The sequence below is a fragment of the Chelmon rostratus genome, chromosome 18 (genome assembly GCF_017976325.1).
Source record: "Chelmon rostratus isolate fCheRos1 chromosome 18, fCheRos1.pri, whole genome shotgun sequence".
Classification (NCBI taxonomy): Eukaryota; Metazoa; Chordata; class Actinopteri; order Chaetodontiformes; family Chaetodontidae; genus Chelmon; species Chelmon rostratus.
In genome coordinates this window covers 22719130-22734636 of record NC_055675.1, presented here as the reverse complement: position 1 = coordinate 22734636, position 15507 = coordinate 22719130, and the positions used below count along the sequence as shown (strand labels likewise).

Sequence of the window (15507 nt, the reverse complement as noted above, 5' to 3'; positions counted from 1 at the left end):
AGGCCTGATGCACGACAAAGGAAGTCAGAGAGGCAGAAATGAGGCCGTGGTTTGTTGGAGAATAGCTGCTTGAAATGCAGATAACTCCTTAGAAGCATCTTATCAGAGCACAAACTGGGCGATGACAGCTCCATGTGCACGTTATGTGGGTCCTGACACGTGTTCTCTTTCCTCCCAACATGGACTAATCTGTCTTTACACCAGTTGCACAAGACCAGTTTGCTGAAAGCAGAGTGATATACTGCGAGCGTTATGTGCAGCAGCTCAGAGCCCGATGCTGAGGACTGCTGTGGAATGTAAATATACTCGTTATCTGCGCCGGTACATCATGCTCTGATGTTTTTTTGCCATGCTTAACTCAAGGTGCAGGATGAACTTCTCCTGATATTGGCGCCATTATAGCTTTTGACTTTCCAAATGTGGGTCGACCACAAAGCTGAACAGAAATGCTGTGCACACTCGGACGGCTCGTGCAGCTGCTCAGGACAGCGCAGCCACGTTCTCCACTGAGAGTGATGAAATGGACTCTGGTGTGACAGCAGAGGAAGGAGACTCAGACCACTTACATGACCCAAATTAGAAATGACCATATAGACGAGTAATGCTGTGCATGACATCAGTGGATCTGCACTGACGAAAACGCTTCAGGTGCTGATTGAGTAAAGATGAACACATGGAGACTGGAGTTTTCATCGTTAAGGTTGGATGACATGTTTGAATCGATCATTTCACAACACTAATATACATCACAATATGGCAAATGTATAAATGTAAACGTATGTAAAATAATGAAACATCTCTTAAAAGCAATGACCTCAAACTCACATCGTGTGTATGAAACAAAGACCTCAACATTGCTTTTATTTGCGTGCTGTTATGAATTATTCAATTCACCAAGTCCTGACTTCACTTTTGGGTATTTTAAAGGCCACAGTTTGAGGTGTTGTTCAACTCAATTGTATTATCTTGAAAATTGTTCATGTTATTTTGCACCACAACCACAAAACTATTTACTAAACAGCCGTGTTTTTTATATTTTTTCACAGAGTACCTCAGTTCTCTTACAGATTAATACACTCGAGACTACAAGAACAGGAAACACTCAACACTATTGGTGTGTTTTTCCACCAAAGAGCACAACTCCTTAATTCTCAGATCAAAGTGGTGTTTTTTTGATTTCCTGCAAGACAAAGGCCTTCTACCACATTATTTTTAGGTTACCTATCTTTACTGCGCATCTGTTTCATACTTCCTCTTGCTGCTGAGAAAGAATAAAATTCATCCCTTGTTATCTTAAAGTGGAAATAGACAACTTGTTAACCTTCCCAGTGTTTCCACATGTTATTACTGTTGGCAGATTTTGGCAAAATTTCCGTGAATACTTACAGACAGACAGAATTGCATAGTGAAAGCAAAGCTTATAAGGAACAAGGCAATGGCGTCATTATTCTATAGCCAATACATTGTGTAATTTCTACCTTAAACAAGGTTTCAGGATGATGATGTGACCTGGAAACATTCAGTCATTTTAAAGAGGAACACAACACCAACACATCTGTGGTGGAAAAGTAATGTTGCAATCGCTGTGTTGGATTATTAGGTGCAGGACTGCGGTCAGAGGTGCAACAGGCCACCTGTCTAAATGCACTCGCTGTGTTTGGACATGTTCTGTTGCAGAAATGTTGTGGCATTGCTTTGTTGTGCAATGAGCCGTCACGCCTGGAACAGAAGCGTGTCAAAGTGGTAAAACTTTGTCCAGACAGCACTTCACTTGGAAGGAAGTCTCCGAACAAGCCATCGAGTTTAGTTTTGAAGTGTTGAACCGTCGGTGTGCAGCTTGTTAGGTGTTGTTGTTTGTCAGTGACTGAGCGGCAGAGATTAGGAAGCAGGCCGGTCGATGTTTGGCTTCAACGGAACAACGTGTTCAGAAGCTAATCCAACCCCGCCACGAGCTTCTTCTACACGCATCACATGATCTGTGACAGAAGCCGAATCCAAATCCTGGACTGCAGCTTTCCTTAATGATGTCTCGCTGTTGATCACAGGTGGTTTGACAAAAGGTGCAAAAAGCTGCTCATGTCAAACTAGAGACATGCAACATGAAGGAGGGTTTAGAAATCACTTGTCTGCGGTTTGCAATTCTGCTCCGAGTATTTCTAATGCTGAAGAGGACGTTTGAAAGAGGATGTTTGAAAGAGGACGTGACGGACAACGAGGACCTCAGTCATTATGTCATTCCACCGCTGTTCATGCTCATGAGGTGATAAATACTTCCACTAAACTGGTACAAATAGTGCTGTTCCTCAGAACAATAACACATGATGAAACCTTTCAGATTCAGAATAAGCAGATATTTACAAAAATCAATGAAGCTGATGAGCTCGAACATTAAATAAATTGACTCTGAGCTGTTTTTAGTTGAGTTCCTGTCAAAAAGGATCAGCAGGTGATCTCAGTCTGTTTCATTTACGGTCTGCACACGGTTCCAACTCTTTTGGAATCTGGTTTGTATATTAATATGGACATTAACCTTAATTTAAATTCTTATGCATGTAATATAGGTTTTCTAATCATAATAAACAAGAAAAAAGAAAATGTAGCAGCAGAAAGTATATTCCATGCATACAACACAGGGATAACATAATTCCTCGAGAATCTCGATGTCATTTTTCTTGAAGGAAATGTTTTCCCACTCGCGTCATCATCATATACACACATAAAGACAGGCATCTGCAGGTGTGATGGTTTCAAATGGAGACAACCACCTGAGGAATTTCACAAGCGTTTCTACCATTCTGCTGGAAAACACCGTGAACTGCCAGTTTCCAGTTACCACCGTCTGTGTAAAACAGAAACCATGTGGGACGTGTTCCTTTCTTATTATCTGCAAAATAAAAGTGGCATGAGTTTGTTGCATCAAGGCGTTTTAAGGTGGAGATCATTCATGCTGTGCTCCTCAGCCCCCTCTCTAAACCACACCTCCAGCTGACTATAAATGCTCCCCGTCTGAAGGATCGGGCTCAGCCCCACTCGGAAAGGACTAACAGCCTCACTGACACGGAGGCTTTTCGCTTCTCTATTTTCAGCTCTTTTTTCACCCCGCGCCGTGTTTTCAGTGCATGCTTCCTCAGCATGTTTTGGCACGGCCGGCCGAGTCTTGACGGAGCTCCAGAATCACAGTAAAGCTCTCGGGAGGGGACTGTTGAATTTGACGGATTGCAGTGAGAAGAGGGATCAGTGCCTGGAGATTCTGGGTCAGAGGAAGCTACCACCAGGATTTTACTGAAACACCTTTAAGCCTCATCCTTCCTGTTGCTTCGGCATTACATGCAACAGGATTCTACAACTTTGACTGCAACTTCTCATTCACTACTTCCATCACTGTAATGTCCAGCCATCAAAACATGTCTACGAATTCATCAGTTGACCACTGCAAAACACCAAATCCTGTCACGTATGAAATCCTCTCCTGGCTGATGGTTGTGCAGTTTGTGCTGGGTCTGCCTCTCAACCTGTCGGTCCTCTACATCTTCATCTTCAGGTATGAGGAAACAACCTCTCCGTCGGTTACTTTTACCTGTTTTTCAAAAGCGCTCAAACGTATAATGTAAGAAGTCAGGGACAGCTTTCAGAGGAGGGAAAGCTCTCACTCTGCAGTGTGTCGAGTCACGCCGAGCTGAAGACTTGAACTTGAACTTGACAACTGATGTTTGCACGACTCATCAGCTGGTGGGAATTACTTAGCATTTAGACACAAGGAGTGATTAAACCCTAGATATCACAACAAAGTCGATTCCAAATTCATCTGTCTGACAGTGTACATCTGCAATAACACAATCATATACTGATAATGTGGAAAACAACGCTGAACTAATCTTAAATACTCGTAACCTGATTTTAAATTGCTGTAATAAGACGACCTGAAATGCAGATTCAAAACTCCACTGCAACTTTTGGAAGCTTCTTTAAAAATGGAAAACATTTTACTTCTTCAAAAAGTCACATCCCTTCAGCACCATGTGTAGTCTCGTCATTTCACAGAGTGCACATAAAAACATTCAAACAGGTTAATGTGCAACACACGGAGCTGTGGACTCTGACAGGACTGAAAAGGCTTCCAGCAGGAAAACTCTAACCAGCGTGCAGAGTCAGCGTTTTCTTTGGCACATTAGATATTTACATCCTTTCTTAACCATTCAGCAGTTTGATGAGTGAACTGTCACAGCAGAGAGTCTGTAAATGTTTAGGATGAAGGGAAACGATCAGCGTCAGAGACTGCTTTCCTGCATTTCTGTTTACTCTTCACGCAGAATAAACTTTAAAAGAGTCAAACAAGTGACTGCTTTGTCGATTACTTCCTCTTCAGGTTCAAGTTCTGGAAGAACAAAAGTATCTTCCTGTTCAACATTGTGGTTGCTGATTTCTTGCTGGTGGTCTGTCTTCCTGCCAAAGCCTACCATTACCGCCACCACCTGAGGCGCAGCCAGGATGGCGTGGTGTGTAAGACGATGCTCTTCATGCTGTTTCTCAACCGGGGGGCCAGCATCGCCTTCCTCATCACGCTGTCTATCGATCGCTACTTCAACGTGGTGCATCTCGGAAGGAGGAACTTTGTCAAAATGCTGAAGAAAACTCCTCAAATCTCCATCCTGATCTGGCTTCTCTTGTTGCCCCTCACCATCCCCACCATGGTGAAGACCTTTGAGTGCTGCAACAGTCACGGCCGTGCAGTCGAGACTTATTACCACGATGTGACAGACACCTTCAGAGAGGTATGATTCATTGCTCTGTTTTAGATTTTCTTCAGTTTGTATTTGTATAGCTTTAAAATATTTACCTATGACATGGAAACTAAAAAGGCTTTAATCAGCTTCATTACAGCCCAATGTTAACTCTGGCATCAGAGAGCCAACCCAAAACTAACAATTACCTCTTAATGGGAACTAGAGTGATTTACAGAGCCTCGTGTCTGCACACAGACTTCCTGCCCACAGTCATTACAGTTTATTAGCTTTAGTGCTTCATCTGATTTCTCTGGTTTCCTGACTAACAGCTCGCTACAGGCAGCGTAAACAAACATGTCCAGGCATCACAGCATCTTCACCTCCGGACACATTATGTTCTATGTGATTAGTTCATCAATTAATTTGTCAATCGTCAAAAAAGTAATTTGCGACTATTTTGACTATCAATGAATCATTTACTCTTTTTTTTAAAGCAAAATTGCCAAAATTTCATTCTCAAGAGTGAATACGTACAGGTTTTCTATCTTTGGGTTTTGTTTTGGTCACATAAAACTAGTTCGAACTAATTGACTGGCTGCAGCTGTGATATTTCATGCTGTTAAACACAGTACGTTAAATTATTAAGTTCCAACTGCTTGAGAAATTTCTGTGATTAATAGCGAATATGAGCATCTTAAGAATACAGCAAACTGAAATTTTGAATTCCCAGCAAATGCAGCACGCCACGTTAAAAATGAAATGAAAGGTTACATGTTTTACAGGTTGCTACAGCAACAGTTTGTGTGTGTTTATGTTCTGCAGAAAGGTCATCTGAGTTCTTGTAAATCATGAAGTGAAGAGCTGTTCTTGCTTTTGGTAAAAGTTTACAGTTTAAGTCACACTTTGAGATAACTGTTTAACGCCAACCACAGGGGTTGGAAATGAGTCTGAGAGCGAGGCTGTTAGATAAAGACCTCCGTCGACTGTCTGTAGATACATGAGGGTTATTTTGCTGGCCATCATCCTCACAGTCACCTTCCTTTCATTTTTTTAAGGTCGTCTTCTTCACCCAGATCATCATCCCCTTCGTCATCCTTGTCTACTGCACAGTGCGCATCGTCAACCGCCTGAGGAAGAAAACGGTGGGGGAAAAGACCAAACTGAGGAGAGCCGTGTGCGTGGTCATGTCTGTGGTCGTCGTCTTCTCCGTCTGCTTCCTGCCCTGCGCTATAGCCCGAGCGGTGCTGCTGAGCGTCCGGCTGAAAAACTGGCAGATCGCAGAGGACGTGGTGGTTCAGGTCTACGACGGCCTCATGGTTTTGTCTTACATGGACTGCCTGCTGGACCCGCTGGTGTACTGCTTCTGTAACTCAGGGTTTAAAGATGCTTACATATCCACCTTCTGTCCAGCGTTTCTACGGAACAGACTTCTGAACTCTGACTTTGGCCTGGGAACAACGACAACTACGACGTCTGCAACACGAACCATTTCTTTGCCGATAATAGACAAATGATTTGTTTTCCTCTTAGATTGTAATCAAGAGTGTCTCCGACGGAGCGCGGGCCATTTATTTACCAAACAGATACAGTAGCATCACCACTGCTCCACCCACACTGTTGTTTTCAGCTTCTCCGGCAGATTAGATTCTCTGAAAATGGTGGGTGGTGCAATGCTGGCAAATGCCATTTACTCAAAGGATGAACACACCAGATGCGAGTTAGTCATTTGTGGGCATAACCTTCACGTCACCTGGTCAAACCATCATCAGTGTAAAAGCAGAACGTGCTCAGGGTTTATCTGCAGCCAGGTTCGCCCTGTTTGGGTCCAGATGTAAATGCACACTCGACCGTCCGGTGCCCAAATCAGTGGTATTTTGTATTTAGTTGTATTTTTATAAATAAAATAACAGTATCGATACATTCAAACTATGATTCAAATGCAGTTTTTTTTCTAACATAATTTGCCGGCAAAGGTCCAGTCACGTCACTTCTTTGCGTGTTATTTCATGAAATATTTCTCAATATAATCCCGTATTAAAGGACAGATCAGAGTTTTAACACCTTGTATTGGTGCTAAAGAGACGATCCTTTGAACCTTTCAAGAACTACGTCAATGTGAAATGCACACTCAAAAATGTCTCATAGAAAACTTGCAAGTTAAAGTTTACTGCTTTCAAATGTTACGTGCTGACGCAAGTCAATCACCAAAAACAGGTGAAGCAAAAGACAGTAGTCAGAGAAGAAGAAGTCAGGGAGGTGTCAGTCAAACACAGTCTGTACATGTACATGCAGTCCTGTGAAGAGGGCTGTTCAGCCAAAATAACTGCAAACACCAGTGTGGGTGTGCAGGGCTGTGTAGAAAATGTGTGTGTGCTTTTATTATGTGGCTGCTGCAATCATTTATAATGATAAAAGACAATGGCTTAAAGGTAAATGTTCTTTTCAGCTGCATGCTTAAATAGTACAGTTTAGATATGTACTTGGTCACTCTTTATATTAAGGTACACATATTCACCAATAACCACGTGCTTATTAACATACATATTGGTGGCATGCTGGCTCTTTATTAGTCATTATAAAGCACTCAATGCCTTAATCCAGGGGGTGCGGTTATTAAGGTTTAGGTTATCAAGATCGCAAGTCATGTGCAACAACTTCCTCACGTCCTATCAATAAGCTGTAATTTAGAGGTTACAGAGGTTAACGCTGTGTTAATGGGCTCGTAGTTATAGAGCATAAGTGTTTTCTAATGAGCCAAAATGCTACTAATATGCAATACAACGAGTAAATAGTGAATATGTGTACCTTAATATTAAGTGTAATAGTATATATAGTTTTATATGTTCCATTTTTGCATCTTCATTAATAGACTGATTTAAAACCAGGTGTTCAGGAGCTGAGGTGATATTTTGTTCCCTTGTGACTGCATTTGCTCAATATGTTGAGCAATGACTGCAATGACCACAAAGGTCTCAGCAGCACAGTACAGAAAGGCAGCATAATGTATCGAAGCTTGTTAGGCGACACCTTCACCCTTACACCGTTTGCATAGCTGTCATTCATCACTCAGGAAACTATATCTCTGGGTTCGCCATCAGGACCTCGGACCGGTTCTATCTGTTCTTACTGGTGTTAAACCCTCAGCGCAACTTATTGTGAACTAATTTGTACACCTCACAATAGCTCGTTGAAGCCTTTGGAGTTAATTTTAGGTTGCGTTTACACTTGCCGTCTCACAGTGATGTGAAACTAATTATTCATGCCTCTTTTATAAGCACAGTGAACCAGCCTGCCTACATTCCGGTGTTTAAAGGAGGGTAAAAATGTTGTTCCACAACCACTACAAAAAGGCCAAATCCAAGTGGACTACACAAACCTGGAAGGCTGTTCCAAACTCTCCTCCTTCACACTGTATACAATTTGGAGATGTTGATGAATAAAACTGAACTATTTGTATAAGATTAAGATACTGACTGAAGACCTTTGTATATACTGCTGCTGTGAATCCACAGAACACAGGTGATACAGTTAAGAGTGTTGTCCTTTCTCACCAAACATTATGACAACACGGAGACCACTGACACATACACACTGAGCAGTGCAACATGCAAAGCTTTTACTGTGACGCCACCTTCCTCTTTTTCTAATGGTGCAACGTTATCCCAAACAGGTACAGAAAGCAGCACCTCTGTCTCCCTGCTGGGTCCTACTGTCCTACAGCGCTGATGCTGCTGATCGGTCTCTTCAGGCTCCGTTTTCCACCCCTTTGCAGGAAGGTGCTACAGTTTGTTAAGGTTGTGTGTGTGCACTCCACTCCCACAGAGAACATGTAGTCATCTGAACCAAGTCGAACACCGCAAACATTCTCACGTATTGCCGTCTACAGATCTCTTACTTACTTGTTTGTGTCTTTCTGACACCAGCGTATGGACACATTAGCCCCCTCAGACACTTTTTCTCTTAGTATGTTTGGAATATTTTGAGGTGTGTTGCAGTTGCTATGGGCAGGCTGTGTAGGTGTTGCAACAGGAGAGCTGGTGGTGGCTGTCAGGTTGAGGCTAGCAGGAATATCACAGCAGCTGCCGCAGCAACAACAACGACAGATCACAGAAGTATGACAACAAAACCTAAACACAGAAAAACACTGGACATCAGTGTTTTTGTTGCTGCCTTCTTTGCAGACTGGCTCCATGCCCTGTCTGCTTTTTAAAAGCCTGTAATGGCTTAATGTCTCAGCCACAGACTGAGAGCAGCTTTAAGGAATTCAGCTGAAAAGATAAGTGACAAGAGCTGAGATGGAAACGAGAGAAACAGTCGTAATCTTCATGATCGGTATCTCCTAACCTGAATCTGCTCTGTGTTGTTCAGGTTCAGCTTTGTTGGACGTGCGTTGTTGAAAATGCCTAATTCCAGAGCTGAAAAACTGTTTGCACTGGGTGTAGTAACAGGAGTGGGGTTAAATGTTGGCACTGATCTCCCGATTGGATTCTTGGTGATTCAGTTACATGGGATAAAGACCGATGTTGCAAGCACTTCTCAGATTTTTTCCTGGGAACTTAAATTTATTCGATCCAATAAGCGAGCAACTCTCTTGTTTCCTGGAATGTAAAACTACACGTTACGTTTAGCACAGTTCATTTCACAATCGATTTGCTCCACAGTCCTGAACAGGAGAGTTGCTCCCTGCAGAGTCAAGAGTCTACTTTGACCCTGCAGAGCTGGACACAGGACAGTGAAAGTGATGCATCTGAGTGGCATGCAGCTGGCATGACGTTTACCTACTATTCACCTGAGCCACTTAGCTTATCTATGCTGGTGCTGATAAGTGAACGAATGGGTAACAGTTAGCAACATGGAAAACAAAAAACTTCATTATTGATTACAATACACACAGAATTTATTTGTTCTGAATACGGGAGGCAGGAAATGTCTTCAAAGCATTGGTGCAGTACATATCAATGACTGACCTGCTGCGTTTTCTAAGATTGGCTTTAAGGTTAGCATTGTGACTTGAATATATGAGCGTCAATCATTGATTCAAAGGTCTGGAAGGAAAACATGATGACTAACTACAGCAAGTTAGCATTACAAACCGCTGCAAGCTCAACTGAGCACCAAACCTCATTTAAAAATCTATAAATTTACTGTATAAACTGAGGCAGTCATTTTATGAATCAAAACGATTCAGTCTTATGTTAAACTTTGCATCATCTAACAGTTAGCCTGCTACAGCACTTAGCTTACACCCTAACAACATTCTTACACAGATTGAAAGCAGTTTTAAAGTGCTGTGAGTTGGAAACTTGACAAATGTAGAGAAAGAAGACAAAGAGCAACAGTTTCATGATTGTTATCTTCTCTGTCTAAACTGAATCTGTTCAGGTTCAAATTGGTTGGAGGTGAGTTGTTGGAAATGCTGAAAAACTGTTAGCAGTGGGTGTAGTAACAGGAGTGTGGACTGTTCAACACTGACCTGTTTCCAGTAGAGTCAACAGTCTACTCTGCCCCTGCAGAACCTTGTGGATCTGCTCAATTTGCTGCTGGACCACCTCATATGGATGACCTGGAGGCTGCCAACAGAGAAAGAGAACAGGGTATGTTCCAATGACTGTGTGTGGCAGCTTCAGACACTTTACAGGAGAAACAATAACCTGATATTCTACTGCTGTCTGGTGGCAAGAAGAGGAACTGAACTAAAAGTGGACACGACCGATTAACTTTCCAGCAACCTAACAGAAAACACTTGGTTGGCTGAATTGCATTCTAGTTTACTGAAGCTAATGTTAAGAAATAATTGTCTGCTTCTTCCGCTAAAGATTTCTCCTGTATGAGTATTGAAGAGTGGTGCAAAATAGCAGCTCCATGGAGGAGCTGCTGCACTTTGTTTTAGTGTTTAATACTGCCTTTTCTATTTTCAAAGTCCACTGCAAATGTGGAGAGAAAAAAGAAAATCAGTATGTCAAAAAAACTAAATAAGGAGTGCAAGGTACATCATTAATGGCGTTTTTTACAGTATGAAAGTATTTTGTGGTGGACTTTTCCTTTAATCATTGAGATTTTATGTAATACAGAAGAGTAATACTTACTTGTTGCAAAGTCTGATTTACGGTCTTCGCGGCTTCAGCAGCTGGCGGGGGTTGTAAAACGGGGATAGCAGCATCATCAGGGCTTGTGACAGAGGAGAGGTCAGGGTGAGTCTTGCCCACCTGTATCTCACTCTGTAAGGCCAGCAGGCCCAGTCTGTCCCCCTGGTGCTCCTCTCCACTGATCCCAGAAGTGGTTGGGATAGGTGCAGGAGACTGAACTGACTGAACCGAGTCCATGCATGTCCTCAGGTACGCGCTCTCCATGGGTATTTTAGCAGACATCATCGTCAATCGCTCAGCTTGTTGACAGCTCCTTCAAACTGAGCTGTTCTTCATCTGAAGCTGCAAAATGTATAAGAAGTGGATGAATTATTCACAGTCAAATGAGAATTAACTAAAAGGCTTTAACTTTACTGAAAAGAACGACTTACTGAAATGATCTATCTTTGCATATGAGACTCTTAAAAGTGGGACAAAGCCAGTGGAACTGGGAAAATATTGGCTGAAACGCAATACAGACACATTCTGGCCTAACTGATACCTTAATGCGTCTGACATTGAAAAGCCAATCTGTCTGTGTGTATATGTGTATGGAGAGAGATGTACTTCCTCTCCTCGCTTGCCTTTTCTCTAACTCACTGATTTTTCTCGAATGAGGTTCTTTCTTTAGCCTTTCTGAAAAGCTGAAACAGGGTTTTTGGTCAATATTCAATATATGAGCTAAGCTGCAATCAAATGGACAGTTAAATCAGTGCCTTAACAAGTGTGAGTGGCTAAAATTGTGGAATGCTGTTGAACGCTAACAAATGACTCATTTTATGTTAAAATGACAGTCTGCTGGTTAACGGTGGTGTGGTTGTTTACCTTATAGAACATGAACAAAAGCCTCCAGAAAGAGCAATAAACCTCAAATATGAACACCAATTGCTATGACACAGAAACGGAATAAATGCTAGCTGGAATAATATGAAGAACGATCAATGTTCAAGCATTTTGCATCTCATGAATTATTAATTTTTACATGTGAAACCCTGGCTAGTGATTATGCCATTTGAGCCATATGTGTTATCCTTACCTCTTCCCAAATGATGACATTTGAGTGACAAAGCTAACAGCTAACCTAGCATAGACATGTCTTTTGAAAGGTAAATAGTTAAAACTTGAAACATCCAGGTAGTTTGACAACACTCACTGCCGTTTAAAAGACATTACCAGATTTTTTCCAAGACTTTCTGTCCAACAGTTTTCAGATCAGCTGCAAAGATTTTAAATTTGTTTTCCAAGTGGCATTCTTTTGATAAACAAAACAAAGAAAGATGGCTGCCAGAAATGTTTCCTTCCTGCAGACATCTCCTTTTCTCCTGCTTGTATGTCATACAAAAAATTAAATACATGTTTTTTTATTTGAAAAAGGGACATACTGGAAGGTGAAACTAAAACATCTTAGTTGCAGTGACACGTTGTCAGCTTTGGAAAGCTAGCTGGCATGATATTTACCTATTATTAATGTTAGCCACTTAGCTGAACAAATGGGTAACAGCAAGTTTAAGAACAAAAAACTTCATTAATGATAACAATAAACACAGAATCTATTTGTTCCAGCTGAATACAGGAGGCAGGAAAAAAAAGATGAGTATTGTGACTTGTTTATATTAGCATCAATCATTGATTCAAAGGTTTGACATGTAAACGTGATGACTAAGTAGAGTAAGTTAGCATTAGGGCTTTCTGCCTGCGGTGTCACCAAACTGCATTTAAAAAGCTACTAATTTACTGTAGAAACTGACGCAGTCCTTTTACGACTCAAAACGATTCAGTCTCAATGCTAAACTTTGCATCACGTTAAAATTAGCCAACTACAGCACCTAGCTTGCGCCCTAACGCTATTCTTACACACTTTGACACATGACCGGAATAAAGTTGAAGTTTTATTGACAATTAATGAATCCTAAAACTTTCAATTGACAGTTTCAAATGGATGACGGACAAACATGCAATGTCTCCCACCAGGACAGTTAAGATCTGAAGAGGCGGTGGCAGACGACATGTTTTGCTGTCATTTTATTAAACATTAAGTCAGCTAACTCACCTTATTTGGGTCAAGTTCACTTGCGTTACCGTTGAGGGAAGTTTGCGGTTGCTGTAGTTACTGGGCGTCATCACGTCCGTTAAGGCACGTGTTTGCGTCACAGTGAAACTACTGACGTTACGTACACGTCCCTCAAAACACAGATTTTACCTGAGATTGAAAACTGTTTGTTCGCAGCACAGCAGGTGTGAAGGCAGCGGTTCAACAAACTTCCGGTAATGCCCTTCAAAATGAACCGATTCCTTAATTTAATGAAGAAAACTGAGGTTAAGGTTTTTATATTATTTTCTAACAGATAAAATAAAATAATTAATCACAGAAATTCTGCAGTTTCCTTCTTGGGGAGGCAAGGAATAAAGTTATTAAAGTCAGAAGACCTGCAGGTATTGTATATTGGCCTGTTTCCCTCAGTGCTGTGTAAAACATTGACAACTCTGAGTTTAAGTACACTCAAATAATATATGTTTTCTGTTACATGTATAAAAACCATCAAAGAATAATTCGGCCAGAAGAAAAGAGTAGAATGGATTTAAAAAAAAAAACAGTCTGCATGCATTTTAGTGCATGTTATGAATTTTAGGTCTGGATGGATTTACAGAAGGCAGCACAGAGCATGTCTGATGCATTCACGGTACATCATTCTGTGACATCTGAACTGTCTGTTGTCTGAATTCTGACCTTGTAGCTCAAAGGAGAAGCCTCAGATTATGTGTGTTGGTTCATGTCACCTCAGTAGGCTTGAACCACGAGCTCATACCTCGACAAACCACATGATGGCAGCATGATCACGTGTTTTATTCAGAATCAGGCCTTGAGGTACATGGAAGACAAATTAAACAAGTAATGGTGTTTGTGTAAAATGAAAGGCAGCAGTGATGCTGGCTGTCTGTTCTATATGTACACCATGATTATAGAGGATATTATTAGTATATTTTTTTCCTCATAAAGTGTTTCCGCCAAAACAACTGTTTCCTGCACAGTTGTGTTCACCAGCCACAGATTCTGCCCAGGTTTCTGTCTCACAGGTTGACGAACGCGATCAGAGTCTCTTGTTGGCCAGAGGTGAACCAGATCCTTCAGATCTTTTAAGGACACGCAGCAGGTTTCTGTGTCCTCGCCTTGCTGGATTCTGCCAGTAGCCTCGTCTCTTCGTCTCTGGTCTGGACCAGAACTGAGTGCTGTTTGAACATGTCCTCACTCAGAGACCACAACAATACTGTGATGCCTCACTTTGAAGAAGGTGGCATGAACACAGTTTACTACATAAGCCCTCTTTTAATTTAACGAAAGAAGCTAAGCTTCTCCAGGCTAAAGTGTTAGCAAACTATGAAAACTGTGCCTAAATAAAACAGCTTCAAATTGCCACAACTGGAACGAAGAACTGATGAGATTCTTAATGAATTAATTAGATATTAGTGCCAAGTTTCACTGCTCAACAGTTCTCAAAACCCAATGTTCAACACATTTAGGTCTGTTCCAAAGACTATTGACAATCAGTCGTGATTGTACTCAAATATTTATTGGCGATATAAGCAGCTATATCAGGGGTCCCCAAACTTTTAACTATTATATTTAGCTGCCTTAATTGACTGACTTCCTGTGCAAAGTGTCACACTGCCCTACATGCTCAGGCTATGAAACACAATTAATAATTAAGGATTCTACATATTTAAAGAGCTTTTTTTACCTCAGAAAAATAAAACTGCATAAACAGCAATTTATATCTTTTTTTCTTTTTCGTTAAACTGAACCTTGTGGCCGGCCAACTTTGGCCCACAGGCCCCGCTTTCAGCAGCCAAACTGACCAGACAAAGTACAAAGTCAGCACAGGGACTAAACTGTCTTTAAATAAGCGCAGAGAACTGTGTGAAACCTTCTATGAAATTACTCTCTACCGTCACGCATCATCGTCACATCTCAGGTTTATTATCATTCATCACATCCTACAGATCGTCATCTAAACATTGTCCAATAATTACATCAAAATTATTCAGTCATTTCTCAGAATCTCAGTTTCCGAAGAGAAAGTCTGCAAGTTTTAAAGGAAAAGTATTGTGAAACCATATTGAGTTGTTGAAAACTTAAATTCTGACCAATCACAGGGCTCTTTGAGTTATTGTTCTGAGTACAACAAAGGGTTCTTTACTGTGTGTGTGGCGGGGGTCACACTGATATATATGGAGTCAATATTGCCCTTTTATTAAAAATGGGATCCAGTCCAGCTGGTGTCATCCTCATTCATATCATGGATATGCTGCATATTAAAATTTCTCTGACCAAACATTTATTATTGATAGTTTACTGAAAGATCATTGTTACTAAAAAACAAGCAAGATTAAAGGAGCAAATGTGAACATTTGTTTTGCATTTTACTGAAAACGAAAATGGAAAAATTGTAATGCGTTTAATATTTGCACCAAATCTCTGCCTTCGTCAGCTTCATTCCAAAAATAGCGGTCAGGTTTGGCTTTGAAAAGCCGGCCGAGCCGCGGTCCTGCAGCCTGAATCATGGAGGTGATCCAACGCAGCGCAGATCCAACATGGCGCTCTGCCATCTCCAAAGAGACTGATCTCTTCTCTCTCTTGGCTTTTTCAACTCTGTGATGGT

At 41.3% G+C, this 15507-nt stretch overlaps 1 protein-coding gene across 1 annotated transcript; it reads left to right on the top strand.

The window, feature by feature from the left end:
- Positions 1-3036: 3036 nt before the first annotated feature.
- Positions 3037-8166, top strand: LOC121621999 (hydroxycarboxylic acid receptor 2-like). The gene is made up of 3 exons (XM_041958765.1): positions 3037-3541; positions 4367-4772; positions 5780-8166. Exons 1-3 carry the CDS (start codon positions 3387-3389, stop codon positions 6236-6238), a joined length of 1020 nt encoding a protein of 339 aa, XP_041814699.1. The 5' UTR covers positions 3037-3386; the 3' UTR covers positions 6239-8166.
- Positions 8167-15507: the final 7341 nt, after the last annotated feature.

Coding starts and splice junctions, on each gene's coding strand:
- LOC121621999 (XM_041958765.1), top strand. CDS start 3,387: ATGTCCAGCCATCAAAACATGTCTACGAATTCATCAGTTGACCACTGC. Junction 3,542..4,366: donor CTCTACATCTTCATCTTCAG/GTATGAGGAAAC, acceptor CTTCCTCTTCAG/GTTCAAGTTCTGGAAGAACA. Junction 4,773..5,779: donor TGACAGACACCTTCAGAGAG/GTATGATTCATT, acceptor CATTTTTTTAAG/GTCGTCTTCTTCACCCAGAT.